This window comes from Arctopsyche grandis, chromosome 6, assembly GCF_051622035.1.
Source record: "Arctopsyche grandis isolate Sample6627 chromosome 6, ASM5162203v2, whole genome shotgun sequence".
Lineage (NCBI taxonomy): Eukaryota > Metazoa > Arthropoda > Insecta > Trichoptera > Hydropsychidae > Arctopsyche > Arctopsyche grandis.
Genome location: NC_135360.1, coordinates 21,741,099 through 21,754,864, shown reverse-complemented (window position 1 = coordinate 21,754,864; position 13,766 = coordinate 21,741,099). Strand labels below are relative to the sequence as shown.

Below are 13,766 nucleotides of genomic sequence, written 5' to 3'. Positions count from 1 at the left end.
TATTACATTTTGCATCTGGAGAGACGATGTCAAATGGCCACGAAATTATATTCAAATCTATTAAATGAGTCAAATTTTAATTTGCAGTTATCACTGTAAAATTGTTCATAAAAGCTCACACTTATAGACTTATACAATTTTTGTATGCTTCAATCCAAAATATGTTAAATGTTAAAATTTGATTTAATAATTATATAAAATTTATCAAAAATGTTGTCTTACTAAAATTACACACAACTACCTCATACGATGCATTCACACATTACTGTTGAAAATATAAATTTGAATATGCAATGGTTGAAATACTAAATAATTTTTAATATGGAACGGCTATTAAATCAAATTTAAAACTGATTAACGGTGGACCGGACTAGAGGATGCATAAAAATAATTAAAATACACATACGCATATTTTATAATAGTACATACTTACATTTTTATTAGTACCTATGATCTAGCAAATAGACTGCTTTAAAAAAATAACGCAAAATTTATATTTTACTGAAAAAATATATCGTTTGATTTTAAAATATTTCTTTATTTTAACAGGAACTGTCTAATTTTGTTTCAAACACAAAGCCCTCTATGACCGGCACCAAAAATAAACAATGAAGCAAAATTATATTATAAAGCCAATATTTGATATGTGTTTTATTTTATTTCCAATAAAAATAAATGAACACACATTGCAATGGTAAGGATTTTTGGTAAGCTAAGAATGCACTATAAATCATAAATAAAAATACATACATAGTGTCTGTAGAGTTTCGTTACAAAAATAAATGTCAATAACGTCGATCGTTTAGTGGAAATTATTATAATTTTATTTGAATGCTTATTTTTTTGGATATATTACAATATTTCACAATTTAGAAATCTAATATATAATTTCGAAAGAGACTTTGTAAGTTAGCAAGTATCTTTGGTTGGGAACTTCGTAAACAAAACGAAGTTTCTATGACGACAATTCGATTGGTTGAATATTATATTTTTTTTCGATTCAAATAAATTTAATAAAAAACAAATTAATATATACTATTAGATTCGCCACGTTTACGCTGTTTATATTACAAATACTGAGCGAAGCCGGGTAAAACAACTAGTATAAATATAAAACAAAGACTGTTGGGTGTGTGTAATTCGTTTCTGATTGGTTGTCGTCAAACTCATTTCTGATTGGCTGTCGTCAAATATTCATTTTTTAGATTCAAATAAATTTTGTAAAAAAAACAAATGAATGTTCACTATTATTAACCCTTTGATTGCTGACCAACGCCGATCGGCGTTTTGCTGACAAGTCAATGGGCCTGCAAAATGCCGATAGGCGTTGTAAATTGAGCATGTACAAAGTAAACAAGAATACTACCTGCTAAGCCTTTAAAAATAGCACTGAAAAAAATGCATTGAACATGGGTCGTGTAATCCGTGTCATTCATTAGTCAACGTTTACAAAGACTCGTTTACACCGTAATTTCTGAATTTATAACCATAGCAGAAATCCCTAACTGTTGAGTATTTTAGATTGTGACTTGGCATTTAGATTGTGAGCATTACATTTTAACAACACGTGAAGATGCAGTGCCGGTTATAGGGGGGGGGCTGGGTTGGGCGGCGCCCGAGGGCGCCAAATAAGTTAGGGCGCCGCACGATGCGCCAAAGGCGCTCTAAAATTCTAAATTAGAACGTCAAAAGCCATACAAAATTTTAGATTAGAGCGCTGAAGGCAAATTTTTTTTCTTGTTGAGTGTTTAGAAAAAAATTGCCCGAGGGCGCAAATTTTTTTTCTTGTTGAGTGTTTAGAAAAAAATTGCCCGAGGGCGCCATTGGGTGTAAAGCCGGCACTGAGAAGATGGAACTAGTTTTGAAAAAATACATTCATTAATAGACTTATTTTGTTTGTTTTATATTGTTGCAAGATATATGTATAAGAGAGTCTAAACACACCTTTACAAAACTCGATATCCTCGGCGGTAGTTATCTAGGGTTTGTTTGGATAAGCTACAATTTTTATACCTGCTTTCTATTGGATTTCTAAATAATTCAAGTTGGATATTTTCAGCGTGGCCGGCTTTCAACAGAAAAGACGTCAGCACTCAAAGGGTTAAGCAGTTTATATAAATTATAAAAACCGAGCAAAACCTGGTGGAAGCACTAATATGTATGTTATAAATTTCATTATTTTTGTCATATTAAATAAATGTCAAAAATTTGTAATGACAATAAGATTTTAAAAAATAAGTCATATAAAGTTGTTTTAGTAACATTATTCAAACGACATTATGTATGTAAAAAATATACAATATATAAAAATGAAATATAACAAAACTTAAAAAAAACCATCACTTATATAAAAATTTTGTTAAGTTGCACAGCCTGTTTGAACCTCTAAGAATGATAAAAAGTTTTCATGACTAGAAAAATGAAAAATCTATAAAAAAAACAATATATTATATTTACGTATATAATACATTTGTTTCATACGCTACTTTCCCCTTTGCTAAATACAGAGCTAACAGGATATACATATTTTTTTCGTTTAACGTAACTAGCCGGCGGGGAATGTGTGATCGAACTACCTATATTGCTTAACAACGGAAGAGATTCATTTCTTTGGGAAAAAATGTTTCTCTCACTTATCGATTTGCATCTCTTTTTCTGCGTGCATATTTTCTTTTTCTGCTCATCTTCCTCAGTGTCCATTTTCTCTTTATCCGTTTCGGAATCATCCAACAATTTCGCTCCTTCGCCCCTTGGGTTGCGATGAAGAGGACTCCCTTCCGAGGAAACGCTCGATCCATAAATATTCTTTTCCTTAGTCAACAATGCCTTTTTGGCGATTAAATTCGTTTGATTATCGAAGGATTCGTACGACTGCATCGAAGACTTCGTACTTAAGAATATTTCACTCGAGGTGGATACGTCTTCCATCGGCGCTGCGCCCTTTGCTTCGATTGTATGCACAATAGCTGAACCATTTTCATACTTGCTAGACACATTTGAACTTTCATTCGGTCCAATCACGACAACTTCCAATATGTTCGAATCGCTTTTTGTGACGAAATTCGTGTCACTGGCCTTCGACTCGATTATATTCTCGGCCGAGTAAAACCCTTCTTTTACGTTCACATTATATAAATCTGATTGCATACAATCAGGTTTCCTCATCCTGAGGGATCCATCCGATCTATCAAGGGATGGAATGTATTTGAGAGGACTTCTAACTATTGGCATGACAGTTCTAACAGTTGCTAATTGACCTGATTCTGCGCTCGTCGCAGACTCGAAGCTTGACTCCCTACTCGACCCGCTCAACGATCCATCAAATCTTCTTCCTAAAAATCTAAAGTTTTGGTTCATTTTTTGGTATTTAACTACATTTTTTATATCGTCAGCACAAGTAGAAAGGTTACCGGGAATCTTCGGAGTTCTCCTCAGCACTTTTGGTGTAGATAAAGCATAATCGTTAAGCAAAATATCCGCATCGAGCAAAGGTTGGATGGGCGTATCCCTCGACACTGAAGCAATAGTCACAACGCTCGATCCAGCCTTTTCGTTCGATTGACACAAGCTAGTTCTCGAACTTATACTTGACAGTTCTGACAAACTTTCAGGACTAGCCAACGGTGCCAGACCGAACCAATCGTCATGGATCAAATCCACTTTACACGTGTTATTGTCTTTGTTGTAAGAGATGCGTGGTTCGCCATTCGGTCTTCTAATCGGTTCCACCATGACAGTAGTGTATCTATTCACCTCTACATTCTTCTTAATCCTATACGGTACGCCATTGGAAGCGTTCGAAAAGTTATATACTCCTAAAGGTTGGCCTGAGAGTCGGTCGCTCGTGATACTGGGAGTTATAGTCCTCGAACCACTTGCTGTAACAAACTGGTCGTCCAAAAGAGATGCAAAATCATAGTTAAGAATAGAGTTAAGCTGGCTTGGAGATTGCATTTTCGTTGTTATTTTAGTAGCAGTCGACGAGCTGTTGTAGATGCTGCCGGTGACAGAGCTCGAGCTGTCTGGGTTAACTTGCACAATAGGACTCTGCAAACTGGTGAAGGAAGTTTCAAGGCATAAGCGATGAGGCGGAGTCAATCCTTGAAGATTGAGTGGCTCGGCAGTCAGATGGCCGTGACTGATGGACGTACGCTGTGGTTTTCTGGGGCCAGTTTGAGTTACAACCTATAAACAAATTTTTATCCACGTGAATATTATATATATTTCAAAAATACGTTCAAATAAAAAGTGAATAAATAAATATTACGTACAATTGTTTTTAAACAATATTTCCATGTATGTATGTAGATTCATTGTGAATACAATAAAGATATTTCTTCACTTCTCCTAAGTAATAAAATATCTACTACAACTAAATGTTTAACTATTAAAACAATATACATATAATACTTCTCAACTACTGAACATGCAAAAACTTGTCATCTACATAAAATAATAATAATGAAAGAACTCCATTATTGTGACAGATTTTTTAAACTATTTATAATAAAATAACCACATAATATATTTAAAATTTTTTAGTTAAGTAAAAATATTAATGATTTTTATAATAAATCACTGATTTTAACGTAAAAGAAAGTATAAAAAAGTTCATACAAAATCAGTTTTTCAGTTGAATGATTATTATATAAATGTTTGAAGATATTAATACATAAATAATGGTCTATTAACCATTTTTTATTCTAGAATCTGTTTATTTATGTTGAATATGCATATATTGATTAAATGAACCGTGTGAATTTACATATTACAAACATTAAATCACTATACAAATAAAATAACTCATTCATAAATCTGACACACAAAAAAACACATACAAAAATAGGAATATGGAAAATGTGAAAATGTATTAGAGAAATAAGTGAATTGAATAAGATAAAAGCAAGATAATTATACCTAGAAATGTAAAAAAAACTGTAAACTTATTAGTTATATTACATAGCGAAATCAAACTGTGCCTATAGAATTAGTAAAATTACCAGTCTAAAACAGATCGAATAAAAATTCATAAATAAACTAAGATGCTTTCTAAAATAAAATAGTAATTTGATCAAAATATTTGAAAACAACTTCAAATGTAAATACATACATATATACAATTTAAAGTCAACAAAAGTTGTAAAATAGATAAAAAGTTTAAAAACCTCTTTTAAATATAATTAACAATATTGAATGCACAAACACGTACGATTGAAGAAACGAGCACACAAACAGATATTTTAACTATGTGTGTTTATGTTCAATTTATTTAAGGAAAGTGTTACCCTAGCCTAAATTGCATTCAATATTATTAGTCGAAATTTTGTTATTTTAAATTATCAATTTTTGTATTTATTTATTAAAAAATATACGAATAAAGTTGAAATTGGAGTGCACTCGGATTTAACCATTATACCTTGTGTCGATAACGTTGTTTTCGGCTTTCTCTGATTCTTCGAGAGCCAAGTTGTTGGATATCTCTGCACAATGTGTTGGGATGTCTTTGTGACTTATGACCTAACGAGAGACAGAGAAAGTTATCTTGCGTGAGAATATTCCACGTGGCCGAAGATGATTTGAACACAAGGAAACCTGTCACCAGATTCTTGGATGGCTACCTTTTATATATATTTGCTAATTTCTATTCATAGGTATCAATTCCTAAAATAGTAATATGCATTTTAATATTCTCAGATAAGTATTGCTTGTTAAATTAATACTGCAAGATTGGCTCCTTATTTCGAATTGTTCAATTTTAATTATTTCTTCAAATGGGTATTACATTTATAATGATATGATATGATCAACATATAATACATGTATAATATGAACATATAAATTTTATACAATTATGTACATATAAGCAGGTATGTAGATTTGTATATTTTATATTATACACACATAATTGAAATTATTGAAAAATGAATGCGTAAGCAATAATCGTTCACTAATTAATGACTAGGAAGTTTAAAATCTTACCGATATAAAATAAGAATTAAAAATAAAAAAAGAAAAAGAAAAACAGATAAAACATCACACATTCATATGCATACTTAAGCAATTAATTTAAAATACAGAAAAGTTAGTGTTATTATTATTATTGGTTTTAATTTAGATTGTAGTTTTAATATGTATGTATGTTTGTTTTAAAATATTTATAATTAGTATATTCATTTAGCATGTGAGTTAAAAATTATAAAAGGAGAGGTTGATTAATTACGGATTTAAATAAAATGTACAAAAAATAAAAATTTTATTAAAAAAAAAATTGAGCAAATACAAACTTATTATAAAAATATATAATTAGTATCACAGAAAACCACAAAATAATTATAATAAAGCACATGCCTTTTACGACAGTTTAATGTATGTATAAATTAAAACGAATTATGATTAGAGAAATAAAAATTAAGTTTTTATTTTTAAATTTCATAGATTATTTATATTATTTCATAGATTATTTATATTATTTCATAGATTAGTATTGTGATTTTATGTATTTTCAAAAACTTAAAAAAAAACATTCATAAATAAAGAAAAATTGTCACAAAATTAAGCAAAATAAAAAAATGCTCATGCTAAAATTTTTAACCTCTTATCAAGATAAAACAAATTTTATTTGAACGAATTTTGTATATTATTTTATGGATTTATATAAACATATACATATGTATATTAAAAAAAATATTGTATTGCAATAAATATTTTACAGATTAGAAACTTGGAAAGAGGTTAAACATGTAACATTTAATTAATTATATTATACAAATTAATCAACTCTGTCAAAAGAGGCAGTACTAAAACCATATTTGTCTATTTCAATCGGGTGTGCAAAATGGAACTAGCATGTGTTTTAAGTAAATATACAAATAATTCGGTATATATATATATATATATATATATATATATATATATATATATATATATATATATATGTATATATATTATATATTATACATATAGATATGTATTGTATGTATGTATATATAAATCGATTTTTTCTTTATTATTTAAATACATAACTGTAAGATTAAATAGTTCGATACGCTAAGGATGTCCAATATTTAAATATACTCTATTATAATGAATAATTTATGGAATTAAAAATAAATAAATAGATATATGAAAGTGTGATAAGTACATAATTAAATGCATACAATAGATAATTCACTTATGAAACGAAATCGATATCATTAACTTTGTATAATATAGATATATTTTAATGAAATAAATATCTTAAATAATTAATAATTTAATTAAGAAGAATACAGTTAAGATATGACAATAACACTAAGCTTTAAATTTTTTTTGGACAGTTATAACTAATGTAAAATAATATTGCAAAAATCAATAAAAAAAAAATCGTTAAAACCATGGATATAACCAGTGGCGGCTCGAGCATTAGGAGCTGTGGCGCTGCAGCACCCCCAGAAAAAATACAAAAAATCACATTTGTTTACATTTACGACTTGTGAATATAATTTAGATAAGAATGATTAGATATTTGACATAATCATTATTAATGAGCATGTCAAATATCTAAATACAAGTTGTAAATGCGATTTTTCTGTAATTTTTCTGGGGGTGCTACAGCGTCGCAGCTCCTATGCACGAGCCGCCACTGGATATAACTACTGTTTAAAGTAAAATATTAAAAAAAATAGGAAAGTGATTTTGGGTATTAGTAAAATGTATAAAAGATTGCTTTTTAAAAGAAACTTCATAATAGTATCCCTGGAGAAAATTTTAAAAATAATAACCCAAAACAAAAGTTTGATTTCAGTCTAATGACTTAAATAGTAGAACTATTTTCATTATCTAGATATAATTTCCAAAAAAAGTGGACAGAATATATTGTCCTATCCCCCCTCTTAAAGCCCCTCCTGAATTTCACAATATTCTCATGATTTTTATTTATTTTGGTACGGCAAAATCTACAACTACTACTAAGGTGTGTAAATGCTATGTACGTTTATGTAATAAATTGTAATTAACACAATATGTTAGAACAATAATATAAAAAGCGTAGTGCAAAAAACTTCAAATAATCAAATTTTCGAATTTTGACAGTCTTGCAAAATGTGGCAGTGGTACCTTATTCAGAGCTTCTAAAACTTTATCAGGCATATGATCTTGAATCATTCCAGGTGATATGAGAACTTCATCAAAGTCCGTATTCTCAGCCCACACAGCCTGATAAACCGGTTCGCGTTTTTTCACCATTTTACTAAAATCATTCGTAAACGAAGAATTGTATGAATGAGTAAATTACACATGTTATATCATAAATATAATGTTATATTTTTGTGTAGTACGAAATTATGTATCCAAAATCAAAGCAAACAAAATGAAATGGAGCATGCAAGATGTGACGGTGAAAACTAACCTCCAATGCGATTCATAGCGTCGTCTGGAAGTAGGAATGTGATGTAAAAAAATTAATATGAATGGTGAAGTATGATATATGAATGGTCTTTATTTTGATTTCGAAGAGCACATTGGAAATATATGTATATATATAATAAGAAAAATATTATATCAGTCAGTTAATAATTTACAATATGCTCCCACTTCGATTCTGCAAAAGGTCTAATAATTTTAAACTAAAATTCTAAATTAATTAAAATTAAATTAAAGACCTGTTGAATATTTGCAATAAATATAAATTAAATCAGCAATAAATTCAAAGAAACCATTTTCTAATCAAACATGCCGTTGGTAAGTGTGTAAATTAAAAAAAAATACAAACTGCGTATGCCCTGGATGATGTCTGACGAGATGCAAAATACGACCGGGAGGTAAGAGAGGCCTGTGGAGTGTTAAAGTGCCCCCACTTTCAGGATGTATGACTCCAGAGCGAGCAACATCTTTGGCCTATTAAAGAAAAATTCTCATGTAAATATATGATATTCATAAATATAAAAATAATATCATAAATACTATGAGCCGACTTGTTGATATTTGGCGAGACCAGTGGCACCACTAGCCGAAAGAGCAACAGCTGAACGAGGCTGTCGGTTACAACAACACACTGCACTGCAAACGATAGTCTTCCACTAAAAATTTAAAAAGCATAAAAGATGCATTCCAGATACAGATTTATATTTTAAGCACAAAAAACATACTTTTGGATCTACGCTTCTTTGAATGGCATTAATGAGATCAGCCCGGAGAGCTTCCAATTGGTGGAGACCAATACGTGGCACAACGTCTTTTCCGAGCACTACCGATGTTGTGAACGCTTTACTATATTGAACAGCTGGCATGCTGTGAAAAGCGATATTTTATATAGTTCAATACATTTACCATAGTACTATACTGTAATATGTAAAGATGAAAAACCTTAAAAGGCCACCAGGTGGACTATAGCTATAACACTGGAGGTCGGGATATTGTGGTCGGAGTAATATAGCAAGTATAGCAGCTGTGCCAGCTCCTAAGGAATGTCCAACTAAAACTAACTGATAGCCATTGGTGAACCTCTCGGGATCACTGTTGAATGCTTGCTCGAGAAGCTCGTCCCTTTGCAATTTTTTTAGAATGTATTCAGCAGCTTGCACCATGCCTGAAAATAAAATATATATAATATATTAAAACAAGCTTCATTCTAATAAATTTTATTTGATTTTAAGATCAATAGTAAAACCTTTATGACCGAACCAGTCTTCAATCGGTGGTGTAATAGGTAACTGTTCACCTTCCGCATTTAGGTCAGTAAGTACATCCTGTAAAATATAATCATATATTATATGTAGCGTGTATTAAAGCGGTTTTAAAACTTTTTGCCGTGGCTCTGTGGGACGTTATGGAGGTACGGCAATGGTTTCATTTGTGTATCTGATTGTCAGTAAGTTCTATATTTAGAAACTATTGAACTGACGAATGAATACTTTCTTAAAAGCCTGAATTAGTACTGCTCTTGAATATTCACAATAGTTTTTGAAAGAAAATAACTAGTAAATTTGAAAAATGAAAATGAAGTCTGTTTTCATAGCATTTATCAGAGTTCCAAGTTTGATAAGTACTTTTCTAAAGAAGTTATTAATAATCAAAGATGTCTTGGATGCAAAAATTCATCGAATTCCGGTAAAGAAGCGACATATTCATAGGTATGTCTTTGAAATCAGTATGTATACATTAAGCCTTTGCCCGCGGCAACTTTCATGGTACTTTTTTAGCGAGTTTTCGACCATAAATATATATATGTATATATAATGTAATATTTGACCAAATATGCCAATCGACACCTGAAGTATTTTGTTAACACTGTGAATCTCGCCATTCGCATGACATCCGTAGCAGGTAAAGGTTTATCTAAGTTTATTTCATCAGCATAGTCATCATCTGAGTTTCAGACCTAGGTAATTTACTTTTTTTTTTCTTTATTTACTAACCACTGAGTGGTTCCCGAGCTCAAGACTTGGGTTAACCTCGATTGCAGTACTGCTGGTCAGATTTGGATATTTGTGACTCCAAGTCGATCGTTGTCTATCCGAGTTTATCAATTTATCTGATTTTATCGTTGAAACGATTCCTCATCAAAATTGGCAAAACCGTCCTACCTACTATTATATTTGAATATGATTTTAAATTTATATATGTACAAGTTTAATACAATAAACGTCGCTCAGGGGCAACCCGTAATGTCATCATGGAAAAATGTAATAAAAATAAATAAATACATAAACATCACCAACCAAAATACAAAATATTTATTAAAAAGTAAAAAATATTTTTCATAACGACGATTGTGATGCAAGGCAGACTTTAAAAACCATTGATATATAAAATAAAAGTATTTATTTTGATATACCTTCATACTTAACGTTCCTCGTATACTGACAACAACAGTCTTCTTTTCATGATCTACAGCAATGAAAAATGGTGTTTCAGCAACGTCAACATGATAAGTGGCGTAAGTAATGTCAACCTGAAATAAAACCAAACAAATCAGAATCACTTCGCTTTGATTAATTTGACAGTTCACGACCTTATTTAACTTACATCGCCGACTTGTAACAGTTGTCTAAGAGCTGTATAATTACACTGACAACAATTATCATGAACAACTGTCGCACCACCTGATCTACCACTACAACAACATCTGTAATAATCAATACAAAGTCAATTAAGATTTTATTATTAAAAGATGATTTGAAAATAAGCATTTGTTATGTATGTATGTATGCCTGAGGGAAGCGCAGAGTCTGCATCCACTTGCTGCTGAGCTCGTCATTAAAAACATCGGCCATCCATAAGCACCTAATGCATAGTGCATATAATGAACCACTTTCTGCAAACCAATTCGAAAATTAAAATAAAATATATATATGAAATAAAAATGTATGTATAAAAAATAACTGACTTGAAACATATCCAACTCAGCCGGGTCATTCAATGCTAAGAATTGAGTTTTAGAAGTAACAGGAACACCAGATAGGAACTCATATACGTCGTTTTTTCTCTGATATTCAAAAAAATACAATAAGCTACAAACATATAAAGCTTGAAAAAATATGGCATATATTGTTATTTTGAGTAAACCTGTTTGACTATGGCTTGTTGCTCAATTTTTTGAAACTGTCTCAGGAGCACAAGACCAGCAACAACATCTGATGGAACAACATCTAACTCTCTGAAGAAGTCGCTCAATAATCTAGCAATATCAGTAAAACTGCTCCTGTTTATATTAAAAAAAAAACAAATGTAAAATATTGATCAAAATAATTGAAAAATATATATGATATGCATACCTGTTTCTGTCAGATGGTCTCATACAACAGAATAATATCCTGCATCGATGGTCCCAACTATCTTGATACGCCCTCAATACTTTTCTGCAAGATTAAATATATGATATGATACCTATAATATATATGTACATTTATTGCAAATATAATTAGGAATTGATATAAAACAAAAAAAGACTAATCCAAGTATATAAAGTTAACCTTTGTCTCCAATTTCGATTTCTGCTGCCAGAACGACGCTGGTTAAGTCTTGACTCTGCCCGTTGGTATCGTTTTAATTTGACCCAAGAGCGTCCGGCAGCATCCCAGGTGCACCAACAAGTTCCAAAGACGCTTCCAACTACGCACCATCCACTCACCACCAAACCTGAAAATAAAATACAGTCGAATTAGCGAATATACAATTTTAGCGAATATACAAAGTTTAGTTGGTCAACTGAACAACTGTCGGGGGAGTCGACAAAGACATCTACCGATAAAATTATTCAAATGGACCCGTTCCGACGCTGCAAACGTCTGTGTACTGTCAACGTGTAAGTGAGTTTGTAGAGGTTCAAACGGGAACCCTCCATTCCCGTTCCACCACTCATTGGAAGTTTGTCAAGTAACCCCTTCAATATGCCTAATCCGGCCCACGAACCGTAACAATATTACCTCAACCCGTCGGTCGTCGTTTTTAGACCGTTTCTTTTCCATATTATGTATAATATAAAATTTAAGAGAGTGTGTTTTGATCCCTCGATAAAATTCCAAAGGCTAAAAATATGCATCGAAAATATTTTTGGGATTTGTATTAGGCTTCATCATTGCCTACTGGTTTAATTTATATACATATGTATATAGATCACATAATAAAAACATGCACCTAAAAAACTCATGGCCTAATTTATTCATTGAATAAATCATTTGAAAATTCTAAAAATAATAACATATGTTACAGTGATTTCAAGCTAGCAGGGTTAAGAATTGTAAATAGGTTTTTGAGCTCTTTTTCTTATTATGCTGTACATTAACATTCGAATAATATAATACTATGATTAATAACAAAATTAAATTAAAATTGTAAAATAGAAAATGATCAGTAGATCAGTAGCTATTAAAATATATATAAGATGTATTTTGAACATAATTTAGTAACGATAAAAAGCATTTAAAAATCAAGCTATCAGTAAAAGTACAAATACTTTCAATGACGTTTTAGGGAATTCATATTCTGAATACTTTACATTTTCTTTTGGTTATTCTATTAAATTATACCTCCAACAAAAGTTTTTCGATATCTTCTTCAGTGTATAAACATTTGATTACAACAAAGAGAAAATTTGATGATGTTAAACCAACTTTTGCAATTTGTCCAAATACAGCTTCATACAGGGACCGTTTGATTCCTGAATGTAATTCTGTATTTTTCATAAATTGGACAGTCGTCAGTCTTTCTTACAATTGATCAAGTATCCAAGTTGACATGATCTAACCAATGTCCTGATTTGTGTGATATCCTTTCACAGACTGAGTTGGCGAAAGTATACTTCTACTAGTGAAAGTATTATTTCACAGGGGAATACACTGTAAAATATTCACAAAACGTTACATTAAGTTTAAGTAGCACTCGTCCGTTGTACATACGATAGAATATTGTAAGTAAGTAAAGTTTCATATGTACGTAACTATTACATATATTATATTATATACGTACATAGTTGGTAGGAATATATGGAAAGTCATTTTTCTGAATTGTGTGATTGTTGAAGCTGGTGAATGATATATCAATATTGGCTCAGTTAACAATGGTATACATACATATATTTTCCCCTTTAATATTTACATACCAAAGTGCCAAAGTTATATTAACAGGTTAAAGTTAGGAATTCTCACTAAGAACTGATTTTGATTTAAGACGCAATATTCAAATGAGTTGAATTTAACTCTAACTATAGTGACATAAAAGTTATTCAAAGTAGTAAAAATATTCATAAATTTATTTTATTTCGGAAATACCATACATTTTTTACTTGA

At 30.7% G+C, this 13,766-nt stretch overlaps 2 protein-coding genes across 2 annotated transcripts in view; both read right to left on the bottom strand.

Annotated features, from left to right (window-relative positions):
• Positions 1-2,475: 2,475 nt before the first annotated feature.
• On the bottom strand, positions 2,476-3,954 carry LOC143912649 (uncharacterized). The gene has a single exon (XM_077431945.1). It carries the CDS (start codon positions 3,952-3,954, stop codon positions 2,476-2,478), a length of 1,479 nt encoding a protein of 492 aa, XP_077288071.1.
• LOC143913341 (diacylglycerol lipase-alpha-like) overlaps positions 2,658-13,766 on the bottom strand; it is an 84,426-nt gene continuing 73,317 nt past the window's right edge. Inside the window, exons 6-21 of the mRNA XM_077433061.1 lie at positions 11,952-12,117; positions 11,754-11,837; positions 11,545-11,680; positions 11,366-11,464; positions 11,190-11,293; positions 11,005-11,104; positions 10,814-10,930; positions 9,647-9,725; positions 9,343-9,565; positions 9,126-9,267; positions 8,952-9,056; positions 8,750-8,874; positions 8,095-8,227; positions 5,417-5,517; positions 3,411-4,185; positions 2,658-3,340 (exon numbers count right to left, since the gene is read on the bottom strand). Of these exons, the coding sequence (XP_077289187.1) occupies positions 4,179-4,185; positions 5,417-5,517; positions 8,095-8,227; positions 8,750-8,874; positions 8,952-9,056; positions 9,126-9,267; positions 9,343-9,565; positions 9,647-9,725; positions 10,814-10,930; positions 11,005-11,104; positions 11,190-11,293; positions 11,366-11,464; positions 11,545-11,680; positions 11,754-11,837; positions 11,952-12,117 (1,721 nt within the window). The 3' untranslated portion in view covers positions 2,658-3,340; positions 3,411-4,178. The remainder of the gene's footprint in view (positions 3,341-3,410; positions 4,186-5,416; positions 5,518-8,094; positions 8,228-8,749; positions 8,875-8,951; positions 9,057-9,125; positions 9,268-9,342; positions 9,566-9,646; positions 9,726-10,813; positions 10,931-11,004; positions 11,105-11,189; positions 11,294-11,365; positions 11,465-11,544; positions 11,681-11,753; positions 11,838-11,951; positions 12,118-13,766) is intronic.